Source organism: Sinohyriopsis cumingii, chromosome 4 (genome assembly GCF_028554795.1).
Source record: "Sinohyriopsis cumingii isolate HCF-2022 chromosome 4, ASM2855479v2, whole genome shotgun sequence".
Lineage (NCBI taxonomy): Eukaryota > Metazoa > Mollusca > Bivalvia > Unionida > Unionidae > Sinohyriopsis > Sinohyriopsis cumingii.
Genome location: NC_142964.1, coordinates 56,692,470 through 56,713,237, shown reverse-complemented (window position 1 = coordinate 56,713,237; position 20,768 = coordinate 56,692,470). Strand labels below are relative to the sequence as shown.

General features: G+C 33.5%; 1 protein-coding gene across 1 annotated transcript in view; it reads left to right on the top strand.

Annotated features, from left to right (window-relative positions):
• The window catches only part of LOC149801208 (complement C3-like), a 346,536-nt gene that overhangs the window by 175,074 nt on the left and 150,694 nt on the right, over positions 1-20,768 (top strand). The window contains exons 19-21 of the mRNA XM_089955247.1: positions 7,908-8,136; positions 14,505-14,720; positions 20,566-20,659. Coding sequence (XP_089811373.1) covers positions 7,908-8,136; positions 14,505-14,720; positions 20,566-20,659 — 539 coding nt within the window. The remainder of the gene's footprint in view (positions 1-7,907; positions 8,137-14,504; positions 14,721-20,565; positions 20,660-20,768) is intronic.

The window sequence follows — 20,768 nt, the reverse complement described above, 5'->3', positions numbered from 1 at the left end:
ATTAGGGTCTCACAGAGAAAAGTAGTTGCCCCAAAATAATCACCTTATCTGTCTCACTTTTAAGTCTTTGTGGTTTTCTGTTCACAATCCTTGTGACCATCAAAGCTTTGCAACTCTCTACAAAGACTTGGATGCTGTCCAGCAGTTAAATTACCTATTATATGTTGTTGTGCCCTTTAAAGGTTTTCCCTTTTCAGATACAGTGTTGTTAGAGTTATTGCCATTTTGCCATCAATATCACATGGCCACTAAGGTGGCACTCTACAGTTTCGTATTTTGCATAGGGATTTTAAAGAAAAAGAATTTCCCCGGCTTTCCTCACTGGTTATACTGGGTATTTAAAAAAGACTTTGTATATCTTATGTATAATTCAAAGATTCCCTTTATTTTGGTGTATGATTGATGGATGTAATGTTGGTTATAGAGTATACAGCTTGGCGTTACTCCAGATGTGCACATTTCAAAAAAGTGCTACCTCCACTTGGTCATTTTCACTTTCTGAACTTCAGAGGTAAATTGTAGAAAAAAGAGGTGATAACCTTTTTTACATCTTATATGTTTGATAATTCATTCATTGCACTTTCAGAAGCTGGTATTATCTAGTCTGGCAAAATTCATTTTCCCTATTTTAATTGCTGCTATGGATAGTGTACTTTAGACTAATTCGGCTGATATTTTTAGCACAAGGGGGGCAGTCATTTTAGTTACCAGTGTGCTTAGATCATGTATAATTTCCAAATGCACAATATCCAAAGAAATATCATCCACATTAATTTACATTAATGTGGCATAGAGGTATGCCAGCATTCTCTCCTTTGTGGATTTTTTAAATGCAAACAACTTCACCTTACATACATCACTCTCTCAAAAGTACATAATAACTGGTGAGCGCCTCCTAACCAGAATCTTGTGACTAGCCTAGTTTAATAGCCATTAACCTAATTTGATGTCATTTGATATGTACATTCATTCTGTCATATGCCAGCAGCTTCTCGTGGGTCAGTGGTTCTTTCCGGGGTTTTCCTGGGTTCTTCCTTCACCATTAATACTGGCCGCCATGTATAGCCTATATTGTGCTGAAAAATGGCGTTAAACCCAACAACAACAACAACAATCGATCTCTCATAGACTTAATTGCCTCTTCTATAAGTTTTGTCTTGTAAATGCCATTTTGAATAGACGATTGGTAAATAACTTCACATCTTCACACCCAGTATGTTGCGTGTAGCTAGCAAACTAAGGAAACAAAAAATGGGAAATATATAAACTAAGAAAGCATTAAAAAAATACCATTAATTCTGATTTATAGGGAATGTGTGAACTTGGAGTTTAGAAGATAGTTACAAGTATTGTTTTGTAAATTTACAGCATTCTTTCTGATCCTTGCAGTTTAATGTTCTGATAATTTCATTATCAACCAGGATTAATGTTATTTTTTTAAATCTTGCTCCCTTGTTAATCTCATTGTCCTGTATTCTGTGAATTCATGTATTTCTATGCCATTTTAGTTGTCTTGTGAAAAATTACATTTTTGAAAGCACTGAAAATTTTGTGGATTTTAAAAGATTTAATTGTTTTCACTGAAAATTCAAATTTAATTTGGTCTTTGAATTTCTGGTTTTTGAAAGCCAAGTAGTCAATGAAATTTTTTTACTCCATGAAATCGAATAAATTGGCAGTACTTGGAAGAAATGTCTGAATTAACAATTCTACAAAACAGGCTTCAGAACATCAAACCAGTTGTTGGAAAGTGGCATCCTTTATATAGCAAAATTTAACAGAATGAGGTTGTATTGTGTCACATGTATAGGACACATCCTTACCCATGCCTGACTTTTGAATGGTAAACCTCAACCAGGATGCTTATGTTGCCAGTATCCACTAACAGATGTTCATTAAACAATTAGTCAAATGGAGGAGCAACAAAATGTATTCATTCCACTATATCTGCAGAGAGTAGAAACTACATCAGTTCACATGTATGTTTTACATAAAGCAATTACAACCCTGCATATTATAAATGTGTATACCTGTGATATATTTGAGGCACCAGTCCATGAAGTTGAAGAAATATTCTGTAAAATTTAAAATGTTTATGCGTGATTGTTTTTCATATACTTACACATGCATCAGAATCCTAATTATAGATGTGCTCTTCTTTGCATTTGCTTTTACCAGAATAACTAATTATAGATGTGCTGTTAATTTCGTTCACTTTTACCAGAATGAGTTACAGATTGCATTGCTTAGGCATATATTAATTTTAATGAAATTACTGTTCTAATGACCTGCTTTTCATGGAAAGAAAAGGATGTTCAGTTGTGCCTGTTTGTCATACAATCTGTCCTTCCATCTGTCCATCACACTTTGGTTTTTGCAAAACAACTCGTTAAATTATAGTTGGACTTAAATTTGGTATACAGTTAGATATTGCTGAGGCCATGACAGAGTTCAGTTGTATAATAATAATAATGACCTTATTTAAAGAGTGTAAAACAATTAGCGAAGACCTAATCTACCTTGAGGCTCTCATACAAAGGAATTTATTTATTTTAGCTGCATCTTTGAAGCCACTGGATATACTGGGTTTGGAAGAAGGAAATAGAGTGGGCATTTCAAATCTCATCTGGAATACTATTCCAGAGCAGAGTTCCCGAGTATTGGAATCTTTTTTTAAATAACTCCTTATTTTATTTGTTAATTTTATACTGTTTGTAGATTTGGATCACAGGTGGGAAGTATTACCAGGTAGCCTATACTGGAATAGTGATTGTAAATATTCAGGAGCACTATTATGGGATATCCTGTACATAAATTTGGCTTTTCTCAAACAGATTCAGTTTTTAATAGGTAATATTTTTAACTTACCAGTTAAGTTTTCCTTGCTTTCTTTCTGGATGGATATTAGCCCTAATGCACTTTTTTGAAGATGTGCCAGCTTTGCTATGTTTTTATCATTTGAATTACCCCATACTGTATTACAGTAGTCTAAATAGGGTTGTATGTAACTGTTATAAAATAGTTTTCTGTTCCTTTTAGGTAGAAAATGTCTTATTCTACTGAGAAGCCATAAACTTTAATTTACTTTTTTCCTCATATGTTTGATATGTTCAGTCCATGATACGTTATTATCTACCAGAACACCAAGTAGTCTATCATGAAATACCAGCTGAGATGCATCAGCTCCATTGCCAAATATCTTTCAGTTGATGCCACTAAAACACTTGTGTGTTCATTAGTACTTTCAAGACTGGACTATTGTAACTCAATTCTGTCTGGTTCATCTCAATATCTACTCCAGAAACTTCAAAAAGTTCAAAACGCAGCTGCTCGAATCATACTTAGAGTACCACGATCAGAGCATTTATCCCAGCTGCTCTGTACCCTACACTGGCTATCCATTTAATCCAGAATCAAACACAAAATTTGTTCTCTGTGCTACTTTTCATAGACATACTCTAGTCCAACATACCTATCCGACCTCACCCATGTGTACACCAGCAAGATACTTACGCTCGTCTTCTGACAGTCGTATATTCATTATTCACACTATGAAAACAAAGTCAAATGGACAGCATTCTTTTGCATACCAGGGCCCCGCAACATGGAATGAATTGCCCACTGAAACATAAAGACACAGTGATCCCATTCAAGAGTGCTCTCAAAACTCACTTATTTCGACTGCAAGAACAAACTTAAAGACCTAATAATGTTTCTTACCTTAAATATTTTCAGCATGTTTTTCTTCTTCTATTTTTACTAATTTCATGGTGTTTGTGTTTGTAATCATATCATTATATATGTTTTTATCTTATAGGTGTTGTCTAATGTTGTAAAGCACTTAGAGCTTCTAAAGATTAGGCGCTATACAAAGTCCTCATTATTATTATTATTATTATTATTATTGTTGTTGTTGTTTTGTGGTTTAACATTATTTTTCAGCACACAATATGCTATACATGGCGGCCATTATTAATGGTGGAGGAAGAACCCGGGAAAACCCCGGAAAGAACCACCAACCCACGAGAAGCTATTTGCAGGCTTTCTCACATACCCACATTGGCCGAATCCGAGACTCAATTCCACGCAGACAGAGGTGAGATGGCAGTGATCTGTAACGGAGAGCTCTTTAGAGGACTCTGCCACTCGGGGCCCACCCAGGATCAGATGGTTTAACAGCTGAAATTTTAAGTCTTTTGGATTGACGTTGGGGAATTTGTAGTTTGAACAGTTAATGAAGCTTATGAAGCTGGATCATTCTTAACTGTTTGAGACAAGGTATTATAACTTGCATACCCAAAGAGGATAAACCTAAGCAGTACCTGAGGAACCGGTGTCCAATTTCTCAACTTAATATTCTATACAAACTAGCATCAGGATGTATTGCCAAAATAATTAAAGCAGTACTGAATAAAATACTATCTGAGGATCAAACTGGTTTTGAAAAAGTTAGATACAATGGTGAACATACAAAGGATTGTATACACATTACAGAAGAGTTACAGTTATTATTAGTAACTGATTCTGAAAAAAGTATTTGATTGTATTTCATGGAAATTTATTCATAATGTTCTAAGTTTGTTAAATTTTGGACAAAGTATAAAGCACTGGGCTAAAACGTTTTATTGTAATATCTCATCTGCAGTTTTGCAAAATGGCTTTCTTTCAGATGTTTTCAAAATTTCCAGAGGTTTTTGACACGGTGATCTAATAACCCAATATCTCTTCTTATTATGTGCAGAAATATTGTTTATACTTTTAAAGAATAATAAAAAAAATCAATGGTATCAAGTTAAAGGAAACAGAATGTTTACAGTCACAGTGTCACAGTTTGATCTTTAATTCTTGATGTCTCTTATGAATCCTTGGAATCTTCTATTGAAGTATTGATCTTCTTTGCAAGGATTTCAGGGCTGAAACTTAACACTGCCAAAACAAACACAGTTTGGATAGGAAGCAAGAAGTATAGTGCAGAAACATTTCATCACAGGTTAAGGTTAAAGTAGGTGATTGAATTTACATTATTGTGCATAAAGCTTTCAGTAGATTTGGATAAAATGATAGAAATGAATTTACATAATTGTACATAAAGTTTTCAGTAGATTTGGATAAACTGGTAAAAATGAATTTTGAAAAAAAATAGAAATGAATAAAACTTGTTTAATACATTGGGAAAAGTGATCCTTAACACCAATTGGTAAAATAACAGTTTTGCAAACCTTCATTATTCCAGAACTTAATCGTTTGTTCATCTCATTACCAAATCCTTCGCAAAATTATATCAGAGACTTAAATGAATTATTTTTCACATTTATATAGAATTCAAAGGTGAACAAAGTTAAAATGGAGGTATGATTCAGACTTTTACTAAAGATGGTTTGGCAATGACAGATATTGATAAATTTATATAAGCTTTGAAAATAACATGGATTCGTAAAGTTCTTCCACCTTACAGAAAATTGGTCAATTTACTTTAATATGAAATATACGAAATTAGATACCAGTTCCTTTGGAGATGAAAATGTGATGACCTTCTCCAGAATGAGAAAAAACGCTTTTTGGCATGATATATTCCTCCTTTTGAAGCTGTTACTAGATGCAAATATACCCCGAACAGGAGAATATGTTATGAAAACAAATTTATGGATGAATTCCCTTGTGAGGGTGAACAAGGTACCTAGTTTCTATAGTAAGTGGTTTGAACATAATGTAATCTATATAGGTGATAATCTTACAGATTAGGGAACTACATAATTATTGGCTTTTTATAGCTTTAAAGGTAGATATGGTCTCAACACAAATTTCCTTGCCTTTCAAGGCATAATTCATTGTGCAAAGTCCTTGTGTAAAAAGTTACAGATAAAACGACACTTGTCAGACCATTTAGAAATTGTATTTTATAACAATAAAGGCTGTTAACGACTATTACAATTTACTTTTAAAAAAGGATGTTAAAGCAACTAGTGAAAACAAATGGAATGAAAATTTCAATCTGAATATGGCCTGATTATATGCTAAAGTTCTTAAAATAACAAGAAACTCAAAATTACAATGTTTTCAATTTTGTGTTTCTCATAGAATTTTACCAATCAATTCTTTTCTGTATAAAATTAAATTGTCCAGTCCTGATAAATATACATTTTGTACAGATACCCTGGAAACAATACCGCATTTGTTTTGGGATGTAATGTCACTGATAATCAGACTGTGGAATGATGTGTCCCATTGGTTTCAGCATAAAGAGAATATAGATGCCGTGCCAAGTCAGAAGCTGTAATATTGGGAGATCTGTTGTAGCTGTGTGGGGTAGGTGGCACCTACATTGGGGAATTAGCTGGTAGAGCCAAGAAACAAACATCTAGGTTACATATATATATTTCAAATTCAAAAGCTCCCTCTATATATATATATATATGTACCAGCCTTGCGGACTTCACAGGAGACATCCTGATATCATATTTCTATAACTGACTTGATTGTTTCTGATACATAGATGTGTGTTTCCATCATTAAACTAAACATTTGATGTCTCACTAATGAGTTGTCTGGAAGTTGATTTGAAAACATATAAATGATTATAATATATCTGATCAGACTCGCACTCACTTTCAACCTCTTCCTCAAAATATAAATGTTAAATAAATGTAGTTTAAGTGTAAGGGTTGGCAAAGATTGTCAGAGTTCAAGTAGAAAATATATATTTCTTTAAATTCTATATATAAGATACTCTTGCTAATTAAAGAAACTTAGTCTACTATCTTGTCTCTCATATCATCAGCATTTTCAAAATCTAAAACTAATTTTAAGTCCTGTAAATAATCATTTAATTAATTTGCATAAACACAAATGCCTGTTCTCACTTATATAGACCATAGAGCTAGACCTGTTAAACCAAATGATTAATGTCCATAAGGTCATGGGGTGAGTGTGCTGTAAAGATTCTGCTTGTATTGTTTTGGAAGATGTGGATTCTATTCAACATGACTATGTACAAGACTAGAAAATTGGAAAACAGTTAAATCGTATAAAAAGTCCTTACTACAGATCCAGTATATGGAATATATGAACAACCTATTTATTTTTGCTTTCTTTTAGCCAAATGCTACATCTATATGTAAAATGAAAGGGGATATGCCTAGATTGGATGAAAGGGGATATGCCTAGATTGGATGAAAGGGGATATGCCTAGATTTGGATGAAAGGGGATATGCCTAGATTGAATGAAAGGGGATATGCCTAGATTGGATGAAAGGGAACATACCTAGATTGGATATGTTGAAAGGTTTTCTTAAAGACCACTATAATCTGGTAAAATATATTGCAATCAAACCTGAAAGGAAAGAAGAAGCATTTATGTTGATTTGGAAACAGTGAGAACCATCATTCCACAGTAGCTAAGAATGTGTCTAAGTCAAATACATGTTTTAATAGCATCATGTTATAGTGTACAGTGTGTCACCTAGCTGCTATATATTTGTAATTGTCTACAAAGAGATTGTGCACTATATGAATGTGTGTGTGTGTATTATATTTTCCTACACTATATTTATTTTTCCTGGATTATGTCAGATATAAGGTGGCCATGGCATGGTTCCCCAACCCAGTGGTCAACCTATTATGGGGACCCAAAACGTTTTATACATTTTTTTACTTATTATTACTATACTGTATAAGGTAAGTGTGTATTTTATTTGAGGTATTTAACTTTTATTATTTATGTATTTATTATTCATACACATAGTAAATTTTTATTTTGTTGCATGTAGTTATCTTTGATTACTTTCCTAGTATCCATGTACATAGTAAATGTGTTTCTTATTGTAAGTGGTTATCTGTTCTCTGATTGTTGGCTAAATGTTGGTAGCAGTGCCACTGAAATAATGTTTTTTTTGTTTTTTTTGCAACAGTTCCAGTGGGGTTTTGGACTTGAAACGATCTACACCACATTCAATAACTGAGTGGAGGGTACAGGCTATTGGGATGTCATCAGAATATGGTATTTGTATTGCTGAGCCAGTTACATTCAAAACATTCAAGAATTTCTTCCTCCAAATTGATCTCCCTTATAAAGCAGTTCGTCTGGAGCAAATGAATATTAAAGTAACCGTCTTCAACTATGATGTTCAAAATCATTCGGTAAGTAAGCAATTTTTAAAAAATAGTACATATACCTTTTGATTGTATAAATTTGTTTTTAGCTGACATGGCCATAAGGTCAAGAGAGCTTATGATATGGCCCTGCTACCATACCTATGATCCTAATCTGATCAAACAGACAATATGGGCTTGCATCATCAGAATTTTTAATAAGTGAGATCCATAGATAATATTAATGTGATCTTGCACCTGATTGGCTGAGCTTGTTACTATTCCAAAAACAATATTTTTTATTTGGTTTTGATCACACTTCATAGACTTGTATGACAAACCTCTCACGTGAAAAAAAAAGAGGTGTGATTAGCTGAACTTATTCCAATTTTTGATAACATTTACTAAACAATTTTAAATCATCAGCATCTTGAATTAAGAGCAAGAGCCATCATGAATAAGATCCACAATACTTTTTAAGAATAACTTGGGAGTTTTTGAATGATCATGGTATGTTGTAATTAACAGTACAAATATTGTTTGCTCTATTGGTCATTAGGGCTGTCATCGGGTACCCGGGTGAAGTTTTCCATGGTTTTTGAAAGCCCTATCAGAAGAGCTTATGGAATGACCTGATGTCTTTTGTTCATAATGTGTCATCTGTTAACCAACCTCTGTTTTCTGGCATTTGTCCATCCATAAGTATTAGTTTGTTAATGCTGCTTCTCTTAAACTGCTTGGATAAATGCCATGAAATTTTACACCCAAATTCATCCTACGGTCTAGTTAATCCTTAATGAAAATGTGCTGCTCTGATATCCAATATGGCCACCACAGCAGACATCTTGAATGTCTTTTTATTATTACTCCTGAACAGAAAGTCATATTGAGATGAGATTTTCAACATAAGACTAGTTGGTCCAGTATGAAACATTGCATCAATTTGACATCTAGTATGACTGACACTGCAGCCTTCATGAAAATCTTGTTATTGCTATTCCTCCTTAATGGATGGTCATATCAGCATGATTTTTCCTCTAAAAGTCTTCTTACGATGTCTGATTGGCCCTAAATGATGCTGATCTGACATGTAATGTGGCCGCTATGGTAACCATCTTTTTATTGCTACTTCTGATTAATGGAAACTGATATTGAAATGGAGCTTTCACCAGAAGACTTTTTATGATATCTGGTTGGTCCAAAATGAAAGCTGTCCTGATCTGATGTCCAATATGGTCACCATGGTAGCCATCTTGAAACTTTTATTATTGCTATTTCTCATGAATGGGAAGTTGTATCAGCATGATGTCTGGTTGGTCTCGATGGAAAATGGTGCTTGAAAATCTTGTCATGGTTTCTCCTCCTGAATGGATGGTCATATCTATAGAGTTTCATCAGAAGACTTCTTACAATGTTTATTTGATACTACATGAAAATGGTGCAGATCTGACATCCAGTATGGCCAACATGGCTGCCATCTTGAAAATCTTGTTATTGCACCAACTCCTAAATGGCAAGTCATATTGTCATGGAATTCTTCCCAGAAGAATAATTATGATATGTAGTTGCTCCGAATGAAAACAGTGTGAAAATGACCTCAGATTTGGCTGTCAAAATGAACATGTTAAAAATCTTGTCAGTAATTCTCCTGAATGGATGTTTTTTCAGCATGAGGTTTCCAGCAAAAGTCTTCTGATAGTGTCTAGGGTGTCCAAAATGAAAATGGTGCCAATCTTACATTGAATGTGATTGTCACAGTGCCAAATTTAAAAACTGTGTCACTCAGGAATATGATTTCCCTGCATAAAGACTGAGTTCAAGTTTGATTTCACCATTTCCCTACAGAATTGGATTGTGTTACTTGGACCTATACCCTTATTTTGTGGTGTTAAGACAGGGTCATCCATGGAATGTGGACAAAGTAACCTATGCAGAAAGTTCAGTTTCTGAAAAGATAAAAGCTCCTGGGAAGCATCTGGAAGTCCTTTAAAACGCCATTGTGAAAAGATTAAACCTGTCCATGGTTGTACCAACCATGAATGTTGCTGAAGATAAATGGATGAATCTTGGTATCCTTGTGTAGTCACTAGAAGACATACTACATTCCATATTTGGTGTCCTATCTGTAATGCATTTTAAAGAGGTGAACCTGTACCTCATGTGCAGAGCATGTTGCCACTCTAGAGGCCACATATTTGATATGTAATCTTAATATACCACTCTACAGGCCACAGATTTGATATGTAAGCTTAATGTACCACTCTAGAGGCCACATATTTGATATGTAAGCTTAATGTACCACTCTAGAGGCCGCATATTTCATATGTAAGCTTACTATACCACTCTAGAAGCCACAGATTTGATATGTAAGCTTAATATACCACTCTAGAGGCCACATATTTGATATGTAAGCTTAATATACCACTCTAGAGGCCACAGTTTTGATATGTAAGCTTAATATACCACTCTACAGGCCACATATTTGATATGTAAGCTTAATATACCACTCTACAGGCCATATATTTGATATGTAAGCTTAATATATCATCAAGACCTCAGTTGAGTTATATTATGGTATATATCACTTGCAAAATGTCAAGAGATTCAACTCTAATAATTTCATATTGAAACCATGTATACACATAGTACAGTGCAATCAATTAGAGTGTGACCCTGCTGTAACACACTCCATTGTAACATGAATTCGTATATACTTGACTGTTGCATAACTCCTGAAATTTCATATACTTTTAATGTTCTCATGCATAAAAAAAAAAGAACAAAAAGAGGCATGTAAAAAATGTATTATCATTTTGGGGAAGAGATTGTTTATGAATTCTAATATAAGGCAATCATGGTATGACTCCTGAAATTTCATATATACAATGCTGTCGGGCATTTCTGCACACCTAAGGTTTCCGTCACCAATATTGAAGCAAAATGCATACTGAATTCGACCAAGTGGCGAAAATAAATAAAATACTGCAATGCTTACCATTTGAAAAGAGGCAATTATTACCAGAATATTCTGTTCAAAATAATATTAATTTTGGACATATGGGATACCACGCACGTGTTTTAATGACTTGCGAGTTGTCAGCCTATTCTGTGCACATCTTTGAAAAGACAGTGTGTTTATTTATTGGGCTACAGAAATGAAATACATTACTTTGGACTGTTTCTGTCAGCAGTTCAGTCAAGTAATTAGGTCAGGTTTATAGCTAGCTTTACAAAATTCAATGTATCAATGCCAGTAAATGGCAAGAGATATTAAACTAAACCGATATAAATAAATGTGTAAAGTTCAAAATTTTAGACAAAATAAGCTTTTATTATGTTGAAGAGAAACAACAATGAATATGATGTAATGTGTTTGCAATGTCTTGTTTATGGGGGAAAAAATTACTAAATAATTTCAGAAACAATGCATATTAAATTTCCAATCTTTTAAAAGCATAAATGTCTGGCTGTCAAGTTATTTTAACCCTGGTAGTGCTGTGTTGTTTTGGGATGACCTTGAAACCAGTGCTGATTTGTTTCTAACTGCTCTGTCTGTGTGTATGCTGAATTATTTCAAAACAATACAGACTTTTTGGGCCAAATCCATATAACAACTACAAAACTAGTATTTATAATCAGTTTGCTGTGTTATTGTACAAAGTGATGCATGTATGCATGCAGAGTGCTAACACTAAAAATGTCAGTGAAAATGATGTGTGTTCATGGCTACCATAGCAACCAAATAGAGAAAAAGGGTGGAAAAGTATTTTGTGACAAAAATTTTAACATAATATAAACATTGCCATCAAATATAGTTTTTCTGAATGTGTACATGGACAGGTATTTTTTTCTAAATTTCACATATCCTCAGTTCATTACTTTAAGGCCTATGCTAGATAATTAAAACATTACTTTCAAACATGTCTCCACATTTCAGTATGTTGCAATAATTATTTGGATGATGCAGTATTTATGCAGTGTTATTATTTTAAAAAATTCTCCATTTAAAATATAATTATATTCGCTTATAGTTCATTGATATAGAAGCAATACTAATCATGATGAAAAGGAATGATGCATAATTATAGATTTACTTTGGTTGCCATAGCAACCAAAAAATAATGTTAGTGTTTGAAAGGTTTAAGACTCGTAAATTTAAATAACATTGATTATAATTAGTAATTTGTAATATAAACTGAAACAAATGGAATGGTAATGTGACAAGTACTAATAATAAGCTGATAATACTATAGTAATATGATTATACACCTCTCCCTCGATAACTCACACACTGTGGGGTCCACAAACATAGACCGAACTATAAATGAGGCACTAGTTACCGAGGGACCTCCAAACATTTAAATTTTAAAAAATCACGTTAACATCGAGAAAACGGTGGGGGGGAACGGCATTTGGAAACTGGGCTGTTTAATGACTGAATCCTCATTTTACAATCACTTCGATAATAATTTTTAATAATGCGCTTTTTTTAATCAAGTTGTTTGTTATTCAGTTTAAATAACATTTTTTTCAAAATATCCAACATATGAAAGATCATTCCAACTGATTTGAACAACCATCACGTGTGCGCGAAAAATCGCGTATTATGTCACTGCTTTTTGTTTTCTTGATGAGTCTGGTTCCCGTAGTGGTGTTTAATAGTATCTTGCCAAATCGGTAGTCCATAATTTGGGAACTAGACTAACTGTTAATACACCACCAAACAAGATTCCTTCTTTTTAAAAACATGCGATATTTATTTTGTGACACGTCTACGTCGAAATTCAATTTTTTATTGTTCATTTAGTACAGTGTTAATGTCGTGATTTCAGTGGAAGTAATAATGAAATTTCTTGTCATCCCTGAGGATATCTCTAAGTGCCAGCTCAAGAATTCTCTGAACCTCGCTTGCCCACAATTGTCTGTATCTGTGGAAAAAAGCTTGATATTTTACGAAGTATTCATTCTGGTTGGCTGCATTGTTATCTTTGATCGCAGTTATGAAAGAGTCGATTAATTTAAGGTAGTTTCTGTTACATGCACAATAATGTTTATTACAGTGTTCGATTGATCAAATGAAGTGAGTTCACCCAACATTCGACCGAGGCTGCTAGATTTTAAGTTAGTCCAATTTTTGTGCCTTTTTTATATTCCACCTCGTTTTTTTATATTCAAAATACATAATTGACATGATAATACAAAGGAGGCCAGCTTTTAATTCAGTGTAACAATACAACAAATACTTCCCCAATTCAGTTATCAAAACACAGTCGGCACTTAATTAGGTTCTCACAGAAACACTCGCGGACATAGCTGTTACGGTAGGTTGACGCATGTTACATTTAATTACAAGAGGACACAATGCATTTATGACGATTACACTTAAAAGGAACTAAAAGATGGAACTAGAACACAAATTTCAATTGATAAAAAAAATTGTTTAATTTGTACTTATTTATTAAAGTACTGCTTCACTCGGCGTACATGACATTTTCATTGATCAAAATTTCCTTACATATCATTAATTGCGGTGTACTAGGAATGTCGTTTTGAAAGAAAATGTAAAAAATTGTATGAGATATTTTAAAATTTTATATTTCATGGTGTTGATTAAAATTTCCAGGTCCTGTCTACCGTTTTTCAATGATAAAACGAGCAATACGTCAAAGTTTCCGTTACCAATTTTGATTGCGATTTTCTTCAAGTTCAACAAATAGTGGTAAATTCTTGTGTTATTTTTCGGTTTAAAAATGGGATCCACACCTGACACCACGTTATAAGTGGGTTCACGAGTTATCAGAGCGCAAGTTATCGAGGGAGTGGTGTATTTATAAGACTAGTCTGATACACACTGAAAAATGTATCTAAGCATCAGAATTTCTGCTTGTATTTTATTATCTTTAAGAAAAAGATTTTGCTTTGGGAAAAATATACTCCTACAAGCCATGCTAAAGTCAGGTTTATACATTTTTTTGTCATAGAATTATTGCTGAAAACTCTACTTTATTTGAACTTCATTATTTGAAGCAAGTTTGATATCTTTGATTAAATAGGTTTTGACATCTGCTTTAATAATCTGCGTTATGGCATTTTATAAATTCAGTACCAATTTGCATTCACAGGCTGACAGGTACCAGCTACTCATGTGAGTAGAATCAGGCTTACTTAGATCTCTTCTTTATAACAAGGATTACCATTGGGAAAATTGAAAACTCCAGAGTGTAATCTTCTACTCTAAGGTCCCATGAAATAGAGAGTTTAAATTTTGGTCACTGTCAATGTCTGTCAAGTAACTCTACATCAGTATCACAAATGTCACAGTTAGATTTATTTTGTATATACGTTTATTGACCTCACTATATTAGGTGGGGAGCAAAAATTCAATAAACTTGCTTGTTATGAAATATTTATTATAGGTCAATGTATATGTTGAGCCATGGGATACAACTATTTGTTCCTCAACAAAGATGGGCACCAAATCTGAAGCAAAGCGAGTCCTGGTAAAGGCAAATGATGCACATACTGTTACCTACCCCATACTTCCCCTAAAGGCAGGGGACACTTTCCTAACAGTATATGGAGTGATTCCTGGCCTGAACTATGATGCTGTAAAGAAAGTACTCCATATTGTTGTAAGTTTTTCTTGTAATTTCTATTATTGTATCAGTTGAATACAATTATTGCTATTGTAGTTTATATTATTGTGAGTTTTGTTCCCTTCTGGTCCAATTTTGCTAGAGTTAATGCTCTTTTGATTAATTTAAAATCTTCATTATAACAGATTGTTGTAACCAGCATAGTTTAGGAAACATTCAACACATTCTGATGGACACATATGTACATTTTATGGGTTCCATCTCATAAACAATATTTTAAACAGAGTTATGGCCCATGAAAACAACTTCATATCTTCACATAGGATGTTGCATATGTAGTATCATTTATTTTCATTGGACTCAATTTTCGTGGTTTTGTAAAATAAGGCATTTTTGTGGGTATTTAAATTCATGGTTTTGCCTCTCAAAGTTTGCATATTAGTGGGTGTTTAATTTCATGGTTTAACCTCTACAAATACCCAAACAAAAGAATACAAAAGAATAAAACATATGCCGACGCAAACAGCTGTCACTTTAATATTTAAATCAATACTAGAACCTGGCAAGTTCAATACTTACACTGTGTTTTCAACCAAGTGAATAACATCAGTTGAAGCCGACGCAGCCAACTACACTAAAACAATACTTCCATCTCTATAAGCACAAATAAAATACCTGTTAAGATTAATCACTTTTGCTATATTTTGTTTGAATGCTCAACATCACAGAAAGCTGACGCAGCCAACAACGCTAGGCCAATCGTTATTAAAGAAGAATTAAGGTCACACTTCCATGAGTTGTATGCTAAATAAGTCATGGATGCATTACAGAAAAAGATGTTACTGGTGATGATCAGTGCACATTATTAGTAAACCTTGCAACCTCATTAATCAAGTAAATTCATGCTGAATGGATAATTGCAGCTCATGTGACAATGAGTGAAAGATCAGACCTAATTTTCATTTTGTTTTGAGAAAGTTGGACTTGTTTAGTTCAGCAATTTGTGGATTATTTACCTGAGAAGCATTTGTGAGTACCATGAGACTTGATTGACACGATGTTGATACAGTGGCTTTGTCCAAACTTCTGTGAAGTGGGAGCGTTAATACTCTGCTGTAATTAGTGTATATATATATATATGTAGTGTTTCATTAATAATAGTGTTTCAAGAAATAGTTACAGTATTTTACAGGATTGTTGTTTTTTTTTTTGGATTAAAAATGTATGGATAAAATGAAATGTGCTTTGAGAAGGATTTCAGTCTTTCAACAACAGCTGTACTCAAATGAAGGATCGATTTGAATAATTATTAAATTTAAGTTTCATATACTGTTATTTTGTATTATTTTTCTTTCATTTTCAGTATTGCTATTGTTTGAATACCTTAAGCTTTTTCTCTATTTCCTCTCTATCCTTACTTACCTCACATATCGATTTAATGCAGTCAGTGTTAGAGTACAGCTATCAGATACCTTATCGATATATAATGATTTATAATTCTTGTTTCAAGAAGTTAATATAAAAATAAAACAAACACGTAAAAGCTAACATTTAATTACCAGATTGCAGTATTGACCTTGATTTATCAAATACTAGTAGCTGTGTTAATGTCTAGGAATAAAACACTGTAAGAAAATGGGGGTGTCATCCTCCTACATGGATCATTTTTCATTAGGGATTTAAATTTATGGTTCGGGGCAACAACGAAAACCATGAAAATTGGTCCCTCATGAAAATTGATGATACTTCAGTAACCAGCGTAGCTTTAGAATCATTCAGCCTATTCTAATGCATTTGGTAGGACCTAGATTTGCCTTTATGTGCCGTGTCAACTCCATTTTGGGAAGATTTGTAAACCATGACAGTTAACTTTATATTGTTATATGGGATGTTCCCTGTAATTGGCAAGAGTCTTTCGACATATTAAGATACAGTTTGGTATTAATACTGTTTCTTAGAATTCCATGTGCCATGTATGGGTGTAATCTCATTGATTTCAGTTTTGGACAGCGTTTTGCCTAATGTGAAATAAATTTTGTCTTCACATGGAAACTTGGAATTTTAGTTGCAGTCAACATATCTACAGAACCATTGAACATATCTGATTGAATTTGGTCTGAAAATTGTTTGTTAGACTTAAATTTGCATGTTATGTATATTGTCTTTTGTATACATCATTTTGGACAGACTGCTCCGGTGGCCTAGTGGTTAGAGCGTCCGCCTTGGATGCGGGAGGTCGTGGGTTCGATCCCCGACCGAGTCATACCAGAGACTTACAAAAATGGTACTAACAGCTGCCTCGCTTGGCGTTCAGCATTAAGAGGTTAGTGTTAGGACTGGTCGGCCTGGTGTCAGGATAATGTGACTGGGTGGGACATCATGCTACATGTCTGCGGCATGATGCCCCAGTGGTAGACATCACTATAAACTGGCACGTTGCAGACATCGTAGCGATCTGACTGAAAAATTGTTAAAGCTACGTTAAAAATCAAAGTCACATCACATCACATCACATTTTGGACAGAGTTACAGACATTGTCAGTCAGCTTCTTATCTTTATACTGAATGTTGCTTGTAAACAGTATAGTTCAGGAACCACTGAAGATATTCCCTTGCAATTTGATGTGAACATAAACTTAGATGTTTCTTTGATGGATTGTAACTTTTGTCTTGTCTACTCCATTTTGGATTGAGTTATACTTTTGTTGATCGACTTTATATCTCTACATGTAATGTTGCTAGTATTGAATAGACCTTGAATGAGTTGGATTTCAAGCATTTCAGATGTTCATTTGTGAGAGTAATGTCCCCTTCATGCCAGTGATCTCCTAAATGGGATTCCCAGCACATTTTCTTATTTAAAAGCTAAGAAAATTGTAGTGTATGGGGCCATTTGCAATGTAGCCCTTTTTAAGAGTTGGGAAAATGTTAGGGTTTTAGTTATTTTGTATTGTCAATCTTCTTGAAAATTTTATATGTGGCCAACCTCATTTATACATGCTATGGAGCATACAGTGTATTCATGTGTAGGTAAATACATTGTACGACTTACTGCATTAAGCTGCATGTGAAAGTGACTACTAGATAACTGTAGAAGTGGTTATTACTGTGGGGGTCTGACTGTCATATTTTTTTCCATGGTTATATTATTAGATTTTTTATATAAATATTTGTTTTGAGATTTTACCTTAGATAACAAAAATTTCATTTTTAGGATCTTAGCACTATAGTTGAAGCAGTGGTATTGAAATTTAGACCAGATGTATTACATAACAATGTATTGGTATTTTACTCATGTTTTGCTGATAAACATGGCTTTTGGAAAAGGAAATGCAAATAATGATATTGTATATCAAGTCTTAGAAGTATTGAAAGTGTAAATGGCTCAGCTCCATATTATCTTCAAAATTCTTTTTTTTTTTTTTAAATGCCAAGATGATCATTTTAATTTTTTGTTCTGGTTTTAAACAATATTCTTCAAATTCCAAATTCCACAGCCTTGAGCAGATACTTTGAAAATGAAGTTTTCAGTACTCAGTACCATTATTTGGAACCTACCATTATTTGGAACCTATCATTATTTGGAACCCTCCTTACCTCAAATGTAAACTACATAGCAACCTTTTAGAAAATTCTTGAATACTTATAAATATTTCAACATTAGCATCATATGCTTTTTATTTTTTCAGTGTGGGTATGTGTATTAAAAATGTGTATATACTTTGATATGTGTGTAAGTGTATTAAAAATGTGTATATAGTTTGGTATGTGTAAGTATGTATGTGCTTATATGTACTTTTAGTAGAACTGGTTACCATCACAAATTCAATACCACACTGTACTGTGGTATTTCTGAACTTACCATGATACATACCACAGTATACCACAATTATATTACAGACCAACAATTCATTGTTCTGTGGCAGGGGCTTGACACTTTTTGGTTTCATTTCTATCGACCAGTAGCTGGGGAAAAAAATTGGTCTGATTTATATCAAAATGACATAATATTACAGGTATATCTATTTTAATATTTGGAAAAAATATATTTTATCTTGAGATAAAAGAAAATATGTCACCTCAAAAGAAAATATCCCCTCCCAATTAAATGGAAAGTACCTTATAGCAGATGAATTGGCTGTATGTATGTTGCTTGTTGTTTAAGAATCTAAAAACTAACACTAAAGTGGGACGATTCAACTTACAGTATAGATGATGCTGAAAGACGTTGTGCCGACACTAAAGAGCCTTTTGATAAAAATAGGAGGTGAAGATACTAAAGCCTATAATTTTCTAGTTACAATATTGATATGATAGGCAGTGAAACTTTGAGTGGGATGCCAACACCAGAGCAAGATATTCTAGTTACAATATTGATATGATAGGCAGTGAAACTTCGAGTGGGATGCCAACACCAGAGCAAGATATTCTAGTTACAATATTGATATGATAGGCAGTGAAACTTTGAGTGGGATGCCAACACCAGAGCAAGATATTCTACACTATTGATATGATATTCAGGGAAACTTTGAGTGGGATGCCAACACCAGAGCAAGATATTCTAGCTACACTATTGATATGATAGTGAGGGAAACTTTGAGTGGGATGCCAACGCCAGAGCAAGATATTCTAGCTACACTATTGATATGATAGTCAGGGAAACTTTGAGTGGGATGCCAACACCAGAGCAAGATATTCATCAGAGAGGGCCAGTAAACATAAAACACTTATCCAGCAAGCAAGAAAATATTGAATGGAGTTGAGAAATTAAGTAAAGTTCGGATAAAGAACGGGTATCTCCTTAAACTTAAATAATGATTTTTAAGTCTTGCAAAGGAATACAGATACTTAACACATTCACATACACTAGTCCACAAGTAAGACATATAATGTGGGATTTTTTATTTGTTTTTTTAATCTGAATATTTTATGAAAGTGGGATTTGGCCAGAATATGTTTTGTAACATTCCATTTGGCCAATGCATTGGCATATGTGACACATGCCAAACGTGTGCTTAAAGGATCATAAATATATTTGTAATATTGACCTTCAATTTGTGACAGATACAAACATTTTGTTAAAAAGAGATTATTTTTTAACAGTTTTGTCATCAATTATGAAAACACGCTGTTAATAAATTAATCATAATAATATTCCTCTGGAATTTCTGTTCATTCCTTATTGATGGAAACTATCAGTGTACTTATATATTGAAACAGTACCGTGATATTTTCTAATGGACTAAATACGACAGTTAACTGGTATACCAGTAGTATTGTGCACATCTACTTTTTAGCATGTTTTGTGTTTATTTTCAAATGTCATAATATTTATTTTTGAAAGTATTTAGTTGTATTTACTTTAGTTTGTAGAGGGCCCAAGGGGAGAATAGTTGCATTGCTGAGTTAACCCTCCTAGAAATAATAATAGTTAATAATAATAATAATAATAATAATAATAATATTGTGTAGAAGTTAGAGACCACTCTGTTCACTTGAAATATGAGTTAAAGCATGACAGAATAAAATGGTTTCCACATTCAAACAAATGCTTTTATAAAGTCACAGATATGTTGCCGTGACTAAATAGAAATCTGCTGGTTTTGTTTGAAGCTTTAAAGAGCAAATGTCAAGTACAAATGTTAAATGGTTGGTCTCTTAACGTTTGTGTGATAACTTGAGTTTTCCTGCATACCATCAGCAAATTTCAGAACATAGAACAATTTAGGAGCAAAACTTGAAAAGTCAAAAGTAATTGTGACTCAAAGAAGACCAATGGCTTTCTGCCAGTGATATTATTTAAACATTCACTGTTATCATGTAAAATGCACCACTCAAACTATGTGACAGTCTTGTCTAATTTTGCTCCTCTTATTTTTAGAATGAAGGAATTGAAGAGAATGAGGCGATTAAGCTGTGCTTGGACCCAAAAGGTCAGGACAAAGCTGTTTGCAGACCTAATAGCAGAGTAGTTGGTGAGTTTCTGAACTTCCTGAGGGTCATCATGGAAATTTTATTGTCACCTCAAATTAATCCCTTCTTAACCATGCAATCTGCATGCTTCAGACCCTGAAACATTTATGT